Below are 22,215 nucleotides of genomic sequence, written 5' to 3' on the forward strand. Positions count from 1 at the left end.
AAATGAACTGGTAGATGGAGAATTAAGTGGAGCAGCTGCTCTTGTTGAAAGTCTAAATTTATCTCTTGAATTTCATACTGTGTGTGAGAGAGACAGATGCTTAGGATTATGAGAGAAAAGGGAGTGTGAAAGCCCAGTCAACTTGAACAACTCAGGTTACAAGCACATGTGTCTAAGGGTTATGCCCACAATGACTTGTCAGGCTGGGTTCACACGTTCAGGTTTTCTGATGTAGTTTTGGAGCCCAAAGCAGAAGTGTATGCAAAAAAGAGGTGAGGTAGTGTCTGTCCTTTATACTTACTTTCCCATTATGATCCACACCTAGTTTGGGCTTCAAAAACTGCATCAGAAAACCTCAACATGGAAAAGCACTTGATGGGCAAGCAAAATACACATACAAACGCAAAAACACAAATGCAATAGCACTCTGCAACCAGCACTCTGCCCTGCCTCTATGCTGGATGTTGAATGAGGCATTGGTGTACATTTTGGCCAAAGCGTAATAAGCCACTCACCACGTCAAGGTCGCCTCTATGAGTGGTCCCTAACACTAGTTCCTACCTGTTATGGGACATGATAGCCACACAAAGTCCAGGGAGCGCAGGCACAGCATGCACGCCAGGCACACTCTGCTATTAACCCCGTCCGGTGCCGTGACAGCTTTCATCAGATCCAGGGATGCAAGTACCAACATGCATGCTGAGCCCACTATGTACTTCTCCTGGAGCCAAATGGCTACTGGTAGGCGCTGTAAAAGCAGACTCAGTTTTATACTGACTTTAAAACCAGCCTCCAGGGCAGACTAACTGGTCAGGTGTGCATGACTGCATGGAGATCGCCACGCCTCCAATATATACTACAAAGAAAAAAATGTGGGGGGTTCAGTCAGCACAACCCTGTATGCAGGTGCACATCGCTATGGCGAAACACACATACTTGCATCCCTGGATCCGATGAAAGCTGTCACGGCACCAGACGGGGTTAAAAGCAGAGTGTGCCTGGCGTGCATGCTGTGCCTGCGCTCCCTGGACTTTGTGTGGCTATCATGGCCCATAACAGGTAGGCACTAGTGTTAGGGACTACTCATAGAGGCGACCTTGACGTGGTGAGTGGCTTATTACGCTTCGGCCAAAATGTACACCAATGCCTCATTCAACATCCAGCATAGAGGCAGGGCGGAGTGCTGGTTGCAGAGTGCTATTGCATCTAATAATATAGCCATATTTGCAAATGTTTATAGATAAGAATAATCATGCACTCTCCATATGATATATTTATTCATCTCTGAAAGCTCTACTCTTTATTTGTTGAATGTGTATATCCTAAATAGCTTTGAATTGATATTCAAATGGGCTACCTTTGTTAGGAAGGGTCCACATATTGTGGCCACATACCCTTCATAGTTTTGCTGCAGTTTTCCTAAATCATGGCAAACAGCAGCGTTTTTGCTGTAATTTCAGAAAACCTCTACGAAAACTGCATCGTAGCGGCAATGCGTGGAGCCAGCCTTAAAGTAATAGAATGATACAAGAATATGAAGCATTTCTCAAAAATAATAGATTGTTGTCAGACTTTTGTTTTTCATGTCATATGCCAACAGAAAGCTATGTATGGACAGCTATTCTTAGCGACTCATTATATGACACTCATCTTGGAAGTGTGGTTGCTATCCTATAGTCAATAACCAACACTTCAACAGGCCTTGTGCAGTAACCCAGTACAGAAGGTATCTGCAAATAGTTTGTAATGTTATGTTATGTACTGTTATTTAAAGGGCTTCTGTCACTCTACTAAACTCATTATTATTTTTTTGTCTCCTTAAAATCCTTATGCTGCGATTTCTCAATATATAGGGCTATTACTCAGTTTGGTTCAGTAGTTATATAAAAAAACTGACTTTTATAATATGCAAATTACCTCTCTAGCAGCAGGTAGGGCGGCTACCTGCTGCTAGCAGCCGCATCCTCCATTCATAATGACGCCCCCTCCTCATGTTGATTGACAGGGCCAGCGGACGCGCTTGTTCACTGCTGGCCCTGTCTGCGTTTTAAATCTCGCGCCGGTCTTCAGTTGGCGCAGGCGCACTGAGTGGAGGACGCTCACTCGGCCGCTCCATCCTCAGTGCGCCTGCGCCAGGTGTACATGTGACGTCATCGGCGCAGGCGCACTGAGGATGGAGCGGCCGAGCGAGCGTCCTCCCCCTCAGTGCGCCTGCGCCGACTCAAGACAGGTACGGCTCCGGCGCCAGATTTTAAATGCAGACAGGGCCAGCAGAGAACGAGTGCGTCCGCTGGCCCTGTCAATCAACATGAGGAGGGGCGTCATTATGAATGGAGGATGCGGCTGCTAGCAGCAGGTAGCCGCCCTACCTGCTGCTAGAGAGGTAATTTGCATATTATAAAAGTCAGTTTTTGATATAACTACTGAACCAAACTGAGTAATAGCCCTATATATTGAGAAATCGCAGCATAAGGATTTTAAGGAGACAAAAAAATATTAGTTTAGTGGAGTGACAGAAGCCCTTTAATGTTATGTACATCCAGCATGACCTAGGGTTAATCACTCTGTCCCACCCCCTCTTAGCAGGAGTGGGCTGGTCTTGCTTCCTCTCTCCTCATTCACTAGACTTGACTCCCCTGCTAGACAGGAAGTAAGTCCATTTGCTCCTTCTCCTTAGGCCTCAGGATCCAGAAACTAACCGATCTCTGTGAAAGTTACTGCTTCTGTTACATCAGGAAAGAGAGAAATAAATAAGAACTTCAGTCTTCATGGTAGTGTAGGAGTCAGCAAGGTAATCTGTGACTACAGCGATACAGACTTTGTTGCTTGTGAGGGACTACAGTTAAGACACCCTTCACACTTAAGCACGTTCTGGACGTACCTCTTAAACCTGTATTCCACAGCGGACACTACAGTCACAATTGCCAGATTACAGTTTCTAGCCAGAGATTCTAAAGAGAGACTTTAGAAAGATAGGAAAAAGATAAGAGTGCCATTATTTGCCACGTTGCCAATCTCCATAACTCACCATCTAGGAAAAGGATTTGCACTATGTACAGATTATTGTTGGATGTACTGCAAATCCTATTTTGCACTCAAGTAAAAAGAGATGTTTATTCTTCTACCTCTAGCCTGGTTTCCTGACCCCTACCGCACCATACATCGGCCATTACACTACTACACCTTCTGCCAGGCACCCATACAACCACCAACATCTAGAGCACCCCAAACTACCATCAGTGTGCCCCGAGGAAGAAATTGTGCACTCTCCTGTCACTGCGCCATCTCTAGAAAGCAGCAACCTGAGGGAAACCACTGTGACACATCCCATAGTCAGGGCCACTACTACTCCCTTCCTCCACACCGGCTCCTCAAGGGCTTGCTTCACTTGCAACATTACCAAACCAAGAACATTCTCTGAAAAAAATTGGGGATAGAGCTCCCTCTAAGATTCACAACAAGGGCCTCTCACTTGGCCAACCAAGCTCTGTACTGACACCCATGATCCTTCTTTCCCTTTGAAGAATGCTATTGGTTTGGCTAGTCATTCTACAAGTCCTGTTAAAGGGTCAGATGTTAACTATAACATAGCAATCTCTACTCTGTGGCACTATGAGGCTGCTTTCATTCTCTTGGAAGAAAGATAATCTGAATATCCATTATATGACACCGTTACTGTGTAAGGGTGCACTAATTACATTTTATGAAGAAAAACATGTGAAAATGAAACCTGAACTTATATTGGTTGTTTTAGGGAGCAAGGACATTTTTTTTTCTGGGCAGTTTTTATAAATGATATATATATATATATATAGTCAGGTCCATAAATATTGGGACATCGACACAATTCTAAAATTGTTGGCTCTATACACCACCACAATGGATTTGAAATGTAACAAACAAGACGTGCTTTAACTGCAGACTGTCAGCTTTAATTTGAGGATATTTACATCCAAATCAGGTGAACGGTGTGGGAATTACAACAGTTTGCATATGTGCCTCCCACTTGTTAAGGGACCAAAAGTAATGGGACAGAATAATAATCATAAATCAAACTTTCACTTTTTAATACTTGGTTGCAAATCCTTTGCAGTCAATTACATCCTGAAGTCTGGAACACATAGACATCACCAGACGCTGGGTTTCATCCCTGCCAGGCCTCTACTGCAACTGTCTTCAGTTCCTGCTTGTCCTTGGGGCATTTGCCCTTCAGTTTTGTCTTCAGCAAGTGAAATGCATGCTCAATCGGATTCAGGTCAGGTGATTGACTTGGCCATTGCATAACATTCCACTTCTTTCCCTTAAAAAACTCTTTGGTTGCTTTTACAGTATGCTTTGGGTCATTGTCCATCTGCACTGTGAAGCGCATCCAATGAGTTCTGAAGCATTTGGCAGAATATGAGCAGATAATATTGCCTGAAACACTTCATCCTGCTGCTTTTGTCAGCAGTCACATCATCAATAAATACAAGAGAACCAGTTCCATTGGCAGCCATACATGCCCAAGCCATGACACTACCACCACCATGATTCACTGATGAGGTGGTATGCTTAGGATCATGAGCAGTTCCTTTCCTTCTCCATACTTTTCTATTCCCATCACTCTGGTACAAGTTGATCTTGGTCTCATCTGTCCATAGGATGTTGTTCCAGAAATGTGAAGGCTTTTTTAGATGTCGTTTGGCAAACTCTAATCTGGCCTTCCTGTTTTTGAGGTTTACCAATGGTTTACATCTTGTGGTGAACCCTCTGTATTCACTCTGGTGAAGTCTTCTCTTAATGTTTTTGCTATCTCTCTGATGGGTTTGTTTTGTTTTTTCAGCCTAATGATGGCTTGCTTCACTGATAGTGACAGCTCTTTGGATCTCATCTTGAGAGTTGACAGCAACAGATTCCAAATGCAAATAGCACACTTGAAATTAACTCTGGACCTTTTATCTGCTCATTGTAATTGGGATAATGAGGGAATAACACACACCTGGCCATGGAACAGCTGAGAAGCCAATTGTCCCATTACTTTTGGTCCCTTAACAAGTGGGAGGCACATATGCAAACTGTTGTAATTCCTACACCGTTCACCTGATTTGGATGTAAATACCCTCAAATTAAAGCTGACAGTCTGCAGTTAAAGCACATCTTGTTCGTTTCATTTCAAATCCATTGTGGTGGTGTATAGAGCCAAAAATGTTAGAATTCTGTTGATGTCCCAATATTTATGGACCTGACTGTATATATATTATAATTTATATATTATATATATATATATATATATATATATATATATATATATATATATATATATATAAATTGCTTCTGCTTTATGTATACATAATACTGTACAAATTGTTATACTTGATAACTAAGACAGCCCTTTACCATACTAGGGAGGTGATGGAGAGATCAAAGATGGTGCCCCTGAAGCAACCCAAGCCCAGCAACCAATTCGCCAGCCTACCAACTACAGACCAAGGTACCGTAGGTAAGTTTCTAAACTTATAATTCTATTGTTTATATATCTATATAAAATCCAAATAGTTATTAAAGTTATTTATTTTATGGTAAAGTGCCTTGTTTGATTGGGAGCGATGTTCTGTACAAAACTCCCATGGTCACCACAATCATTAGCCTATTGTTCCTACCAACATTAACTAGGATATTTTAGTGTAAAAAACAATAACGTTCAAATATCCTGATATATTTTTAGTGGCACTAGTACAGACTTCTTGAAAGACGTTATCATGAACCACTGGTCTCATTGGTGCATGCATCAGTGGCGTACTATCAATGGAGGCAGAACATGCAACTGCTACTGGACCTGGGGGATGGTACTGAACTCCTCCTTATTCTTTCTGATGCAAAGACACTGTATTTTTTTAATGCAGCCATCACAAGAAGGAGCTCAGTGCAAACAGATGATTACAGTAACTGTATAAATTCTTATGCACTGAGCTCCCTCTAGTGGTTGCTACAGGCAGCCAGCTTTGCAATAGATGGGAAGTAAGCGATTTATCGATGTATTAATGGCAGTTGTCTGCTGTGAATAGATTGAGAATTATGATTTTCAGTGCTGTATTTATGAAGCACCTGTTCCATTTTTTTCTGGAAAAGAAGTCAGATAAAGTGGGTGAGGCCAGGTTTGGCTTTTTGTATTACAAATTTTTTAATAAAAATTTCCTTTGCCTAATAAAAAAAATTCATCATAAATCTGGGGCCTTGCGCTTTGCATTCTGAAATGAGTGATTGATGCACGTGTAGTTGGAAACAGGAGGGCCCGTACTAAGGTTTGCAATGGGGACCTACGAGGTCTGTGTATGCCCCTTGCATGCATGTATTTAAATAAATAAAAAAATGAATGATTTTTTTCCCCCATTAACATTTTTTTTTATTTCCCCATAGGATAGGTAATAACTGCATGATCACTGGAAGTTCAACCACTATGACCCCCAGTGATCACAAGAACAAGGGTCACAGACTCCTCTGTATGAATGTGGAGGTCGTGTGCATGAGTGACCACTGCTACATTCAACTTCTATGGGACTGCCAAGTACAGTGCTTGGCTATCTCTGACAGTCTCAAATAAGCAAATGGAGTGGTAGCCACGCATGAGCACCGCTGCTCCATTCAACAAGGGATTCGAGGCCCCTCATGATCACTAGAGGTCCCAGTAGTTAGACCCCTTGCAATTATAAAAGTTTTTAAATGTGTAAACTCGTTTAAAATCCCCATTTTCATGGTAGGAGAGTCAAAAAATCTCTTTGGAAACATGACTGTAAAATCACAGATTCCGGCAGACCTAGTCCATCTATGTATTTCATTGATGACCATTCCTTTAATTGGTTGCCATGTACTAAATGTACATACAGCTGTCTCAACTTCCCCCAGAAATAAGAGAGTAAGGCTTTTTGTAGTCAGACCCAGGCACATTTTCAGAAGGGCTTTTATGGTGAGACAACCTGTTTAAGCTGGTTATTTTTTAGCTTTAACGTAATAAAAAAACCATACAGGAACATTTCAACAGTTATACATACATTTTCTAACAGACCTATGCCTCAAACCAGACCACTTCCATCTACTGGAGAAAATGAAAACAAAGAAAACCAGTATGATATAGGAGATCGAGATCAACAAAATCGACGTGGTTTCCGAAGACCGTACAACTTCCGGCGTCGCCCTAACCAAGGAACTGCTCCGATACAAGGGACTAAGGAGGTCACAGTATGTAAGATTTAAGATATACAGGGAGTGCAGAATTATTAGGCAAGTTGTATTTTTGAGGATTAATTTTATTATTGAACAACAACCATGTTCTCAATGAACCCAAAAAACTCATTAATATCAAAGCTGAATATTTTTGGAAGTAGTTTTTAGTTTGTTTTTAGTTTTAGCTATTTTAGGGGGATATCTGTGTGTGCAGGTGACTATTACTGTGCGTAATTATTAGGCAACTTAACAAAAAACAAATATATACCCATTTCAATTATTTATTTTTACCAGTGAAACCAATATAACATCTCAACATTCACAAATATACATTTCTGACATTCATAACAAAACAAAAACAAATCAGTGACCAATATAGCCACCTTTCTTTGCAAGGACACTCAAAAGCCTGCCATCCATGGATTCTGTCAGTGTTTTGATCTGTTCACCATCAACATTGCGTGCAGCAGCAACCACAGCCTCCCAGACACTGTTCAGAGAGGTGTACTGTTTTCCCTCCTTGTAAATCTCACATTTGATGATGGACCACAGGTTCTCAATGGGGTTCAGATCAGGTGAACAAGGAGGCCATGTCATTAGATTTTATTCTTTTATACCCTTTCTTGCCAGCCACGCTGTGGAGTACTTGGACGCGTGTGATGGAGCATTGTCCTGCATGAAAATCATGTTTTTCTTGAAGGATGCAGACTTCTTCCTGTACCACTGCTTGAAGAAGGTGTCATCCAGAAACTGGCAGTAGGACTGGGAGTTGAGCTTGACTCCATCCTCAACCCGAAAAGGCCCCACAAGCTCATCTTTGATAATACCAGCCCAAACCAGTACTCCACCTCCACCTTGCTGGCGTCTGAGTCGGACTGGAGCTCTCTGCCCTTTACCAATCCAGCCACGGGCCCATCCATCTGGCCCATCAAGACTCACTCTCATTTCATCAGTCCATAAAACCTTAGAAAAATCAGTCTTGAGATATTTCTTGGCTCAGTCTTGACGTTTCAGCTTGTATGTCTTGTTCAGTGGTGGTCGTCTTTCAGCCTTTCTTACCTTGGCCATGTCTCTGAGTATTGCACACCTTGTGCTTTTGGGCACTCCAGTGATGTTGCAGCTCTGAAATATGGCCAAACTGGTGGCAAGTGGCATCTTGGCAGCTGCACGCTTGACTTTTCTCAGTTCCTGGGCAGTTATTTTGCGCCTTGGTTTTTCCACACGCTTCTTGCGACCCTGTTGACTATTTTGAATGAAACGCTTGATTGTTCGATGATCACGCTTCAGAAGCTTTGCAATTTTAAGAGTGCTGCATCCCTCTGCAAGATATCTCACTATTTTTGACTTTTCTGAGCCTGTCAAGTCCTTCTTTTGACCCATTTTGCCTAATAATTATGCACACCTAATATAGGGTGTTGATGTCATTAGACCACAACCCTTGTCATTACAGAGATGCACATCACCTAATATGCTTAATTGGTAGTAGGCTTTCGAGCCTATACAGCTTGGAGTAAGACAACATGCATAAAGAGGATGATGTGGTCAAAATACTCATTTGCCTAATAATTCTGCACGCAGTGTAAGTTATAGGCCAATCATCATCATCAATCATTCTCGAGTAATTATTGGGTCTTCTAAGCCTAGCTTGCAATAAACCTAAAATATGGCAATAAAATGTATGGGCACAGTAAGAGCACAGTTGTAGTGACTTTAAAGGGGCTCTATCACCAGGATCAACCATATTAACAGGCAGACTGCCTGGTAGGGCTCATCATGCTGATTAAAACTATACATTTCTTTTGTCTGTAGAGATATTTGCATTATTATTCATATACAATTTAGCAATTGGAGCACCAAGTGGCGGAGCTGAATCCTTGGAGCACTGCTTTGTAACACCCCTTGTGCTCTGCACACTCCTCCTTTCCCCCATGATTGACAGGGCTAGACATGAGAATGCTGAGGACAGAGCTGTGTCCTAGCACGTACATATCATATACTCTATATACTATGGTTTCACCACACTGAGATCTGCTGAGAAAGCTGATTTACATGTTACTGCTTTATTTACAAGCACAATATATGATTAGAAAGACCCCAGTTAGGCTACTTTCACACTGGCGTTTTTTGGGTCCGCTTGTGAGATCCATTTCAGGGCTCTCACAAGCGGCCCAAAGTGGATCAGTTCAGCCCCAATGCATTCTGAATGGATAAGGATCCGTTCAAATCAGAATGCATCAGTTTGGCTCCGTTGCGCCTGTAGTCCGCTCTGGAGGCAGACGCCAAAACGCTGCTTGCAGCCTGACGATACAGAGCCAAACGGATCCGTCCTGGCTTACAATGTAAGTCAATGGGGATGGATCCGTTTTCACTGACACAATATGGTGCAATTGAAAACTGATCCGTCCCCCATTGACTTTTAATGTAAGTCAGGACGGATCCGTTTTGACTTTGACTTTTTTTGGAAAGAATAATGCAAACGGATCCGTTCTGAACGGATACAAGCATTTGCATTATCAGTGCGGATCCGTTTGTGCAGATACAAGACGGATCAGCACCTAACGCAGATGGGAAAGTAGCCTAATATGTGTTAGCTTATAAGCATAGAAAAAACTTGCATATGATTAAAAACGCAGATATCTCTGCAGTTTTGCATACAGACAAAAGAAAGGTATTGTTTTAATCAGCATGATGAGCCCTACCAGGCAGTATGCCTGGTTTAATAGGTTGATCCTGGTGACAGAGCCGCTTTAAAAACGATTTTTTGTGTAAATAGAATAGTGAATAGTCATACACTTAGGCCTCTTTCACATGGGCGAGATTTCCGCGCGGGTGCAATGCGTGAGGTGAACGCATTGCAACCGCACTGAATCCGGACCCATTCATTTCTATGGGGCTGTGCACATGAGCGGTGATTTTCACGCATCACTTGTGCATTGCGTGAAAATCGCAGCTTGCTCTATATTGTGCGTTTTTCACGCAATGCAGGCCCCATAGAAGTGAATGGGGCTGCGTGAAAATAGCAAGCATCCGTAAGCAAGTGCGGATGCAGTGCGATTTTCACACATGGTTGCTAGGAGACGATCAGGATGGGGACCCGACCATTATTATTTTCCCTTATAACATGCTTATAAGGGAAAATCATAGCATTCTTAATACAGAATGCTTAGTAAAATAGGGATGGAGGGGTTAAAAAAAAAATATATATAATAATTTAACTCGCCTCATCCACTTGTTCGTGCAGCGCTGCCTCTCCTCTGTCTTCTTCTTTGATGCCCAGGAGGAAAAGGACCTGTGGTCACTGCGCTCATCACATGGTCCATCACATGATCCATCACCATCTTCTTCATCAAAGAAGAAGACAGAAGAGAAGCCGGGCTGCGCGAACAAGTGGATGAGGTGAGTTCAATTTTTTTAATTTTTTTTTTAACCCCTCCATCCCTATTTTACTAAGCATTCTGTATTAAGAATGCTATTATTCTCCCTTATAACCATTTTATAAGGGAAAATAACAAAATCTACTCTACACCTAAGGCTACTTTCACACTAGCGTTCGGGGCTCCGCTTGTGAGTTCCGTTTGAAGGCTTTCACAAGCGGCCCCGAACGGATCCGTCCAGCCCTAATGCATTCTGAGTGGATGCGGATCCGCTCAGAATGCATCAGTTTGGCACCGTTTGTCCTCCGCTCCGCTCAGCAGGCGGACCCCTGAACGCAGCTTGCAGCGTTCGGGTGTCCGCCTGGCCGTGCGGAGACAAACGGATCCGTCCAGACTTACAATGTAAGTCAATGGGGACGGATCCGTTTGAAGTTGACACAATATGGCTCAATTTTCAAACGGATCCGTCCCCATTGACTTTCAATGTAAAGTCAAAACGGATCCGTTTGGATTATCATGAAAAATAATTGTCCATGGTAATGCAAACGGATCCGTTCTGAACGGATCTAAGCGTTTGCATTATAGGTGCGGATCCGTCTGTGCAGATACCAGACGGATCCGCACCTAACGCAGGTGTGAAAGTAGCCTAACCCAAACCCGAACTTCTGTGAAGAAGTCCGGGTTCGGGTCTGGGTACCAAACATGCAGATTTTTCTCACGCGCGTGCAAAACGCATTAAAAAGCTTTGCACTCGCGGGGAAAAATCGTGCATTTTCCCGCAACGCACCCGCATCTTTTTCCGCACGTCACCCGCAACGCCCGTGTGATCCCAGCCTTAGACGTCTTTCACGCGGGTGAGTTTTCCACACGGGTGCAATGCGCGAGGTGAACGCATTGCACCCGCACTGAATCTGGATCCATTCATTTCTATGGGGCTGTGCACATGAGCGGTGATTTTCACGCATTACTTGTGCGTTGCGTGAAAATCGCAGCGTGCTCTATATTGTGCGTTTTTCCCGCAATGCAGGCCCTATAGAAGTGAATGGGGCTGCGTGAAAATCGCATGCATTCGCAAGCAAGTGCGGATGCGGGACCCGATCTTTATTATTTTACCTTATAACATGGTTATAAGGGAAAATAATAGCATTCTTAATACAGAATGCTAAGTAAAATGTCCATTGAGGGGTTAAAAAAATAATAAACAAATTTAACTCAATCCACTTGGTCGCGTAGCGGATCTCCTCTTCTTTCTTCAGGACCTGGGTAAAGGACCTTTGATGACATCACTGCACTCATCACATGGTTCATCACATGAGCCATCACATGGTCCATCACCATGATGGACCATGTGATGAGCGCAGTGATGTCATCAAAGGTCCTTTACCCAGGTCCTGATGAAAGAAGAGGAGATCCGCTATGCGACCAAGTGGATGGGGTGAGTTAAATTTGTTTATGATTTTTAACCCCTCAATGGACATTTTACTAAGAATTCTGTATTAAGAATGCTATTATTTTAAAATCTACAGAACACCTAACCCAAACCCGAACTTCTGTGAAGAAGTCTGGGTTCGGGTCTGGGTGCAAAACATGCCCATTTTTATCACGCGCGTGCAAAACGCATTAAAACGCTTTTTTTTTTTTTTCGCAATGCACCCCCATCTTGTCCGGCCCTCACACACGACGCCCGTGTGAAAAAGGCCTTAGGCTAGTTTCGCATATGCATTAAAGCTGTCTGGCAGGCTGTTCCTCTGCTGGTACAGCCCGACCAGTGTCGGACTGGGGTACCTAGGGCCCACCAGTAAAATTTATTTTGGGGGCCCACCGTACCATACATTGAATATATGTATGTAGCACAGTAAATCTAATGTGTTATGTGCCACTTGTGCAGGGGGTAGGACACTAGGGGCCCACCTTGCTCAGGGGCCCACCGGGGGATTCCCCTGTACCCCTGTGGGCCAGTCCGAGCCTGAGCCTGACGGATACTTTGTGAAAGTAGCCTGAGGCCTCATGCACAAGACCGTTCCGTTTTTTGCGATCCACAAAAAACGGAAGCCGCCGTGTGCCTTCCGCAATTTGCGGAACGGAACGGGCGGCCCATTGTAGAAATGCCTATTCTTGTCCGCAAAACGGACAAGAATAGGACATGTTCTACTTTTTTGGCGGGGCCACGGAACAGAGCAATGGATGCGGACAGCACACGGAGTGCTGTTCGCATCTTTTGCGGCCCCATTGAAGTGAATGAGTCCGCATCCGAGCCGCAAAAATGGTGTCTCGAATGCGGACCCAAACAACGGCCGCGTTGTGCGAGTTAATTGGAGATCCCAAGTATATACACTTTTAGAAGATGCAAGTGACCGAAATACCATGAAAATAAAATAACTTTCCGAACATGAATAATAAATATTTGCAGTCAAAACAATACATTTCAAACTTACTAAAGGTTAAAGGGGCTGTTTGACTTTTAAGGTGGGGAACATGTTACATACTTCAGTTCAAATCCCCTCTTCTTTAGTGGCTTCACTCTGATCCTCCCGGCCGAGCTTTGTTTACATGACTGCAGTGATGATGTGCCCGTATACCATTCGTTACACATCCAATGCCATTTACCTCTAAGGCCAGTGACTGGCTGCAGCAGTCAATTGCGTTTTACACACATGTCATCACTGCAGGAAAATGACATTATCAGTACAGAAGGAAGGATTGGAGCAGTGGCACTGGAGCAGGGGGTGGAGAAACTTTTTTTTAACCCCTTAGCGACCACCATTACGCTTTTTAAGGTGGAAATCAAGGGGCTTTAGGCTGGGCCGATGCCCTTTTAAGGTGGCCCGTTCTCAGAGGTGCACGGGTCCCCTGTGCAGCGGAGAGAGGTGACTCGGCTCTCACATGAGAATCACACTACTGCTTCAACAGCCCGGGCAACAGGAGTGCAGATCCAGGCTGTTTAACCCCTTACATTGCACGGGCAATGGCGCCCACCGCATGTAAGTGGTGACAGAGGGAGTGGACTCCCTCTATCTGCCATGAGCACCCTGCATATGCGATTGCAGGGGTGCTGATGTGTGTAAAGGTTGGCTGTGGCCTGGTATGAGTTTTTTAGCAGGCTGCTGGTCAATGTCAGTAAAGCACCGACATTAAAATGCAATGCACTATAGTGCATTGTATTTTTAAAGCAATTTAAATATTTCCTGTTATAGTCCCCTCGTGGGGAGGGACTATTGGGTGATTAAAAAAACATTTATTAAATTTAAAAAAATCCAATAACTTATTAACCCTTTCACCCACGGAGTATTGTTGTTTTTTTTTTGCGCTTTCGTTTTGCGCTCCCTGCCTTCCCAGAGCCATAACTTTTTTATTTGTCTGTTCACATAGCCATATAGGGCTTATTTTTGCTGGGACAAGTTGTACTTTCCAACGCCACCATTTAATATTGCATATGATGTAGTGGGAAGCAGAAAAAAAATTCCAAATGGAGTGAAATTGAAAAAAAAAAAAGCAATTCCACCACAGTTTTGGCGGGTTTTTTATTTATGACGTTCGATGTGCGATAAAACTGACCAGTTTCTTTTATTCTCCAGGTCAGTAGGAATCTGGCGATACCTTATATGTATAGTTTTTCTTGTGTTTTGATAGTGATAAAAAAAGTTTTCTTTTTTTGTCGCCATATTTTGACCCCTATAACTTTTTTGTAATTATGTGTATGGAGATGTATGGGGCTAATTTTTTGCGAGGCGATCTGAACTTTTCATCGAATGGGCCATTTAGAGGCTTTTTTCCGTTTTGCTGTTTGCTGTATGGGGAATATATTTTTATACTATGGGCATTTTCGCACATTGCGACACCCATGATGTGTATATATATAATTTTTTAGTTCTTTTATTTTTGTTTTAGAAAAGGGGATGATTTGAATTTTTCATTTTTTTTTTTATTTATTAAATTTTTAAAACTTTTTTTTTTTTTTTTTTTACACTTTTTAGAGTTCCCATAGGGAACTATAACATGCAATGATTGGATTGCTATTATCATAGACTCCAATGCACTAGCATTGGAGTCTATGATGATTTTACTAGTTTCCTATGATTTTACTAGATTGTTTTACAGGCAAGGGCTCCATAGGAAATACTATGCAGCAGCCTCCTGTAATTAACAAAGACAGGGGCTGCTGCACACACGCTCCGGCTCCTCCAATCACGGATTGTCCACAGCATCTGAGGGGTTAAATGTCCACGATCGGCATTACTGTCGTTTGCAGACATGAGCCGCGGGTGTCTGCTATAAGAAGCAGGCGGTCACCCCCGGCTATGGCGGGCGCCATCTTTAAAGACCCGGTCAGCGCCATACTATAACGGCGCTGGGGGTGAAGGGGTTCATACGCTTTTTTTACATTGAAAATACGCTTTTCAATTTTTTAAAAATTGTAAAAATAAAATCTCTCCCACATGTTTGGTATCACCGCGTCCATAACGACCCTCACTACACAAATATCATTTAAATTATATCCTCCACGGTGAACGCTGCAAAAAAAAAAAAAGAAGGCAGAATTGCTCATTTATCATTAGTCGCCACCGAAAGAACTTAACAACAAGCGATCAAAAAGAGTCATTTTGGAAACTGCATGCTATATATATGTAACATTCGGTTAATTGAGGCCAAGTCATTTTAGAGACTAAATGCAAATTGCCCCAAGGAAATATTATGAGCTTGTTAGGTGAAAAAAATCATCCAAAGGCTAATAGAATAATACAGTAAATGGAGATAGAAGAACAATATGTACAATAGAGAGCCTTCCTTCTACTCTCTGATCTACGCTGAGGGTATATATTATGTTGTGAGCTTGTTATCTTATTACCATAGTAATTAATAGTGTACTTACTGCTGACGTGGAAATTATTTGTCTTCTCTATGTACTGCAGCCAACTGAGACCACAGCCGAGAAGCCCGTGCCAGTGGCTGAGAAGAGCATTGCTGTGTAATCTGAGTGACCCAATCTTTCATCATGTAAGTGAGATGGTCAGTTACAGTTACCAAATATGCAGTTGCTTCTGTTCCTCTGTTCAGCTGAAACAGGACTTTAATGATCATCACATCTAGGTTTCATCCTAAAAAGACAAAGTGCTCAATTTCCTATTCTGTTCAAAGGTGGATAATAAGCTGTTTTTTGTCTACTCTCCTCCACTACAGTCCTCCATGGGTCTAATTTCAGACCCATACACGTAGCTTGAGACATGAAATGCATAGTGCTAGATTACCTCAACCAGCGCTCATACCTCAACCATGCAGTATGGACTTGAAAATCTACGTTTATTTGTATTCATAAAATAACTAGATTGTTTTGCAAGAATGCCCCATTCATCTCAAGGATAAAGGAACAAGCTGGGACTTCACTTGTACCGAGTGTTAAGCAAGAATGTGATGATTTCTCATATTCTTAGGATCAGTGTGTAGTAATTGAACATAGCTCGCTGTACCGAGATTATCAATAGAGATGAGCGAAGTTATAAGCTTCGCCGAGCTTCACAAAGAAATTCGATTTGCGACTAATTACTTCACCACAAAGCGCATTCCATTGTATGTAGCAGGCGCAATGACGGGGAATGGCAATCTCGCCGTCCCCCTGTCATTGAATCGCTGATCGCGGCATATGACGCTACAATTTAGGCCTTTCAGGGGTTAATCAGAGTAAAATAAATACTCACCTTATCCATATGCTCGCGTAGAGGCCGTCATGGCCATCTTGATTGAAGACACTGCATGAAATCTCTTGGTGACGTGATGATGTCATTATGCTGGTGGGGCTTGGTGTCCTTATCACTGAGATTGTGCACAGATTCTGCAGTCAAGATGGCCAAGACAGCCTTTTCAGTGCACAAATTGATGAGGTGGGTATACATTTTTTATTTTTGCCGCCATTTCAGGAATAATAGATATGTTACCACGAAGCGCGAGGAAATTTGGCTTTGCGGCGAATCAAATTTGTCCTGAAATTCGTATCGAAGTCAATTAGTTTGGCTTTGATTCACTCAACACTAATTATCAACATTCACATCAATCCATTACCCTAATGGGACTCAGTCTAGAATCTCTATCTTAAGCTGGCCATACACATTCAATAGTCATCGACTGCACAATTATTCTGTTGACAGCTATCTCTTCCGTCTCCCTCCTGGCTTCCCCATTAGGCTCCTGCCGAATGTGTCTGTGTATGCTATGGGGAGAGCAGAGAAAGCTGCTGCCAGACAGTTCTGGCGGCGGCTTATCTCCCTGGAGAACAAAAAGATCAGGCGAAAATATTCAGTTGATTTGATCCTTGTCTCCCCCAACATCATCTGTTGGGGGAGAGTCAGAAGTATAATGTGTATGGCCAGATTAAAGGGAACCTGTCAACACCAAAGTGGTCCATGAACCTCCAGCATTACCTTACAGCTGATATCATCAGGTTTCTAATGATGTTCTTGTCTAAGATGTCCAATCATGATCGCTGTAAAACTATTTTTATTTCAGGCTGGTTGCAAATAAGGATCTTGAAGATAAGGGGGCAGCAGCTTTCACTCTTGAAGTCAATCTTTCTGCACTCCTTTCCCATCCCTTCGCATTTTATTGATGACCTTTCTTTTTCTTCAGGCGCGATTTCATTTGGAGATCTTGCGCATTCGCTCTATGATCTCGTTTTCGGCACCTGACCATTGATCCCTGCTATAGCGTATTTGGTTTCAGTCTGGGTGCTGCTGTTGTGGACCCGGGGAGTCCGCAACTGCTTGGCAGTAAGCTGGCGCCCTCCTGGTTCTGTGACTGGTGCGAAAGCATGGCAATGTTCTCTGGCACATCCGCCGTGAGTCGGCGCCTGCACATTGACCCGCTGAAGCAAAGTATACTATAACGCAATACACTATAGACAAGCACATCATTAGAAACCTGATGACATCAGCTGTAAGGTAATGTTGGTGGTTTATGGGCCATTTTAGTGCTGACAGGTTCCCTTTAAGGCTCACATAAATTAGGAACAGTTTAAAGGGAAGCCAATTAGAAGGGATTTCCCAGGATCTTCATATTGATAGCCTATCCTCAGAATAGGTCATCAATAGGAGAACAGCGGGTGTCTGACTCCTGGAACCCCTTGCTGATCATCTGTTCGGAGAGTCCTGAGGAGAGGCTATCAATATGAAAATCCTGGAAAACTCCTTTAACCTATGAGTATCTTTTTGGAGACTGGAAGGAAACACAGGCAAACAGTATGAGAGCATACAGGTGAGAATTTATTCAGCATGGCATTTCAAATGGGACACTCACTTCCACCATAAAGGGTTTAAGTCAAGTTTGCTAGATTTTTTGTCTTTTTTAAATTTTGTCCATTGTCATTGAGAATGAAAACCTAAATAATGTCCTTCTGCAGGAGCTCTCAATAGGAGAGAAAAGTAATCTTAGTTTATGATGTACAGTACAGGGAAGGGTTAGCTGTAAGGTAGTCCTTTTTATAGTAGTAGGTGGAGGACTGGAATAATTGAAAGACAGCTTTGTTATTCACACATAGGTTGGTAATATGTGATAAAATATGATGGAAGTGTCAGTGGCATAAATCTATTACACAGATGATCCTTGCCACCGGAAAACTGGTGCAAAGGCCAATAAGCCTCCCAATAGCTTCCATGCAGATGTTGACCTTGGTCAAATTAGAACTCAGAACACCAGTACTGCAAATGAAACAGTGCTAATTACTGAGCTGCCATGTTACTCAAACACTGATTACTATCATGTGAAGTGCAGCGAAATACATGGACCAGTTTTAGCGACACACAGTGATTGTTGAATTTTTTATATAATTTCCTTTTCAGGCAGAATTCGAGCAGAAGAAAGAAGAACCCGACAAGTGGCCACGAACTATTACTAATGCTAGAAGTTGCCTATTAATTAGGAGGGTGATGAACTGTGTCTTTGCTACTCCACTTGCCTGCTGTTAATTTCTGCACAGTGAACAATTGGTGATCTACAACCTATGCTTGCCAGTAAAAATAAGTTTATCATTGAGAACAAAAACCTTTAAAAATGTCTTGAGACGTGCAGAGCAGATATAAAGCCTATCTGTCAAATATCTATTGATAATATTTTAAAGAATAGTGGGACTAATGTACCCTGAACCAAATACTACAAATGCCATGCGAAAGTAGCAGTTAATAAGAGAGGCAGTTCTAGCTACTGCAGCAGATATGAATGCACTCAGAAGCAAATAGCATGGAATGCATAAAAAAATGCTAGCTGTTGCACATCTGATGACATCATGGGTCATACCATGACCTTGGTTCACAGATACGTTATTGGCAAGTTTGTTATTTTGCACAAGCCAAATACAACCTTCAGACGCCTTGAAATAAAATCTATCATTTTGAAAGATCACAATGTGTTGTGTTTATTTAACTTTACTAAATTGCAAATTAGCGCACTGGGTTTTCCTGTCCCTCATTCCTGTCAGGGAGTTGACCACAGACATTTATGAAATTGTCATACCATAAATGTCATTTGTAAGAAAAATACTTCACTGCAAACGAGAGAAAAAGAGAAAAACATGCAGTACTGTTAGGAGAATGTCAGACTGTGCAGGGTAACACCCAGCTGGACCTTCCTTCCAAACTGCTAGAAATGAATTCATAACTATTATAAGGAATAATAAAGAAATGGCACAACCTAGAATATTTTTTTTTTTTTAAATATTTCTTTATTCAAAGTTATATATATAAAAAAATATCATCCAAACATGTATAAAGTATCTTTCACATATATGTATCCCTCACTAATCCCCCCCCCCCACCAAACATATATATACAAAAATATTTTTCACATAGATATATCCCTTAGTAATCCCTCCACCTCCCATGGTAGCGGGTGGGGAAATAAAAATTTAAATGTATCCATTACAACCTAGAATTATTAGAATAATTGTTCCAGAATAGTTATTACAAGGGGGATTCAAGTAGTTGCTAGGCATTTTGCTTATAAACCCACCAGTGCATCAGCAAAACCCACAATCATCCAATGGGAATAACCTTTGGATCATCTACAGTAAGGGCTCATTGGTCAACACATGAATACACGTTAAATTTTGTTCTTCGTTTCTGGAAAGAGTCAATGTTACGTAGAACTGTGAAATCCGAGAATTTGGATCTACTGCAGGATCTTTGGACTAAAACTGGTCATCAAAGGGCCCCTTAAACACAATCATCAACAATCACAAAAATAAGGAATGTACCCAATATAAAATGTCACCATAAACTCAATTAAAACCCAGCACCATATATTAGAGTATTCGGTGCTAAAGGACAACTTCATACATGTAACCTGAAGTGGCTGGTTACAGCATACACCTCTGTCCCTGGAGCCTTGCACTTGAGGGATAAACAAAGGTAACATGACACAGAGCAGCCTGTGACTCCGGTAATGATATACCTGAGTACGTGCATTTGAATAGGACAGTGCTACTCTTAAGGTAGACTGGAGGAATACAGTAATAATAATACATTCTGATCCGATATATTAATGTTAAGTGTTAAAAAAAGACCCTGAAAATAATTAAAGGGGTTGGCCACTTTCTGGGTACTGTTGACCAATGTGTTACTAATATAGCTTTTGTTTATATTCTGCATCTCTCCTATATATTATGAGGTATGTATTCCATATGAGGTCTGTCCATAAAATGGCCACTGATATAGGCTCATGTGACCAAGCAAATCACCTCCATGTGATGTCTTCTCCATTCAGACACACTGCACCTGCACGAAACTCCCAGTAGAACGAGTGCAGATGGCGGGGGCTGTGTATTTGAATGGAGGAGGCTGAGTGTATCTGGAGTTATTTTTGCCAGCAGCCATCTTATGGACAGGACCTCTGTGTCGACAGCCCAAAAGATTCTGTAAACAAGGAGGAGAATACCTTATGAAATATGAAAAATAGTGCAGAAGGCTATCTTAGTAAGTGCCGTATAGTCATCTCACAAACACATTGGTCAACAGTAACCAAAAAGTGACCAAACCCTTTAATGTGAATGACATTTTAGTGGAACCTGGCAGATTGACATCCGAGTAGGAAACATTAGCAATGATTTATGCAATGAGCACTTTTTGGCAATGGATGACCCAATTTTTATGTATGATCCTTTTTTTCCACTTAAAGGGGTTGGATACCTTTTGGCAAACTCCCATTCTGGCCAGATCTGCAAAAGGGAAGCAAACTTTCCTACTCCCTGCCTCTGAGTCCCAACTTCTTCTCTCCCTGTCCATGACTGATTTGCTCGGGTTCCCCTCTGTCAACATCCACTTTGAAACTGCTGCAGCCAATCCCTGTCCACAGTGGGTGACCTGCGCCCTTCCATCAGGTCAATTGGTCACATGATGCAAGGGGACAGTTCACCACTGTGGCCAGTAATTGGCTTCCGGAATGTCAAGGCAGATGTTGACAGTTGAGTATGGGGAGCGGAGGAGCAGGTAAGTTTGCTTCCCTTTTCCATGTCTGGCCAAGAGGCACAGTGTATTGATGTAGAAATGGTTCCACACTCTGCTGGCTACCTGACTTTTGTATCAACAGCTTATGTCCTGGAGGAAAAATAGAATGTGAATGTTGAAATCCAATGGCTTTTCCCAAGATGTTGATGTCTGCTGAACTGTGTATATATACGGAATGGGATGGACACCACCACTATAACTAACAATATCCTATGGATGCTGTCCAGCATGTAGTAATAACAATGACCAAAGACACCAAAAAAAGTGAAACAGATGAATAACAATGGACAAACTCCATTAAAAAGAAATCACGATTTTTATTGGATCAGCTTAAAAACAATTAAAACACTCCCCAATGGGGAAAGAGAACAGGAGGCCCCCTAATAAATTAGAGTCCTCCCCGCAGCAGCAGCTTTAATAAAGTGCCAGGGAACACCTAAATAATCAGACAATACTGATCTGTGTCAAAATGTGCAAGAAAGCAACAACCAGTTCTATAATATACAATTATAAAAGTGAAAGAATCATATGTATTTGGTATTGTCTGATTATTTAGGTGTTCCTTGGCAGCTTATTACAGCTGCTGCTGTGGGGGAGGACTCCCATTTATTAGGGGGCCTCCTGTTCTCTTTCCCCTTTGTGGAAATTTGTGGAATTAGTTTTTAAACTGACCCAGTAAAATGTGTGATTTTTTTAATGCAGTATGTCCCTTGTTATAAATGTCTGCTGAACTGTCACATAGATATAGCCTGGTTACCTAATTCTGCAATGTCTGAACTATATGTATCTAATGTACATGTATAGGTGCGTTCACATGGGGCAGATTTTCCATCTAGATTTTATCTGTGGAAAGTCGGAAGCATATCACAATTACTTTATAATACTTTACAATACCTTAGGCTTCCATTACACTACAAAGCTATGCTGGAGTCACTATCTGATAGCTTTGTCTAAAAGGAGCAGAGATATAATACAGCTGAGCATCCAGCACTGAAATACTTTAAAACAAACATTACCCAAATCCCATAATGAGACATCTGCTTTAATCTACATTTATAATCAGTTTATCAGTATATTGCCAGTATAAAAGTGTGATAACACGCCAAGTTAGATTCATATCTGTGTTGGAGGCTGCATTGTTTTGTCCAGAAAATGCA

At 42.1% G+C, this 22,215-nt stretch overlaps 1 protein-coding gene across 2 annotated transcripts in view; it reads left to right on the plus strand.

The window, feature by feature from the left end:
• The window catches only part of LOC121005861 (Y-box-binding protein 3-like), a 41,677-nt gene extending 22,882 nt beyond the window's left edge, over nt 1–18,795 (plus strand). Inside the window, exons 6-9 of one of the 2 annotated variants that reach the window (XM_040438657.1) lie at nt 5,385–5,479; nt 7,059–7,215; nt 15,485–15,569; nt 18,401–18,795. In XM_040438657.1, the coding sequence (XP_040294591.1) occupies nt 5,385–5,479; nt 7,059–7,215; nt 15,485–15,544 (312 nt within the window). In that variant the 3' untranslated portion in view covers nt 15,545–15,569; nt 18,401–18,795. Of the gene's footprint in view, nt 1–5,384; nt 5,480–7,040; nt 7,216–15,484; nt 15,570–18,400 lie in introns of both variants that reach the window. The other variant, XM_040438655.1, reaches the window with a different exon arrangement.
• The last annotated feature ends 3,420 nt before the right edge of the window (nt 18,796–22,215 follow it).

The sequence above is a fragment of the Bufo bufo genome, chromosome 6, assembly GCF_905171765.1.
Source record: "Bufo bufo chromosome 6, aBufBuf1.1, whole genome shotgun sequence".
Taxonomy (NCBI): Eukaryota; Metazoa; Chordata; class Amphibia; order Anura; family Bufonidae; genus Bufo; species Bufo bufo.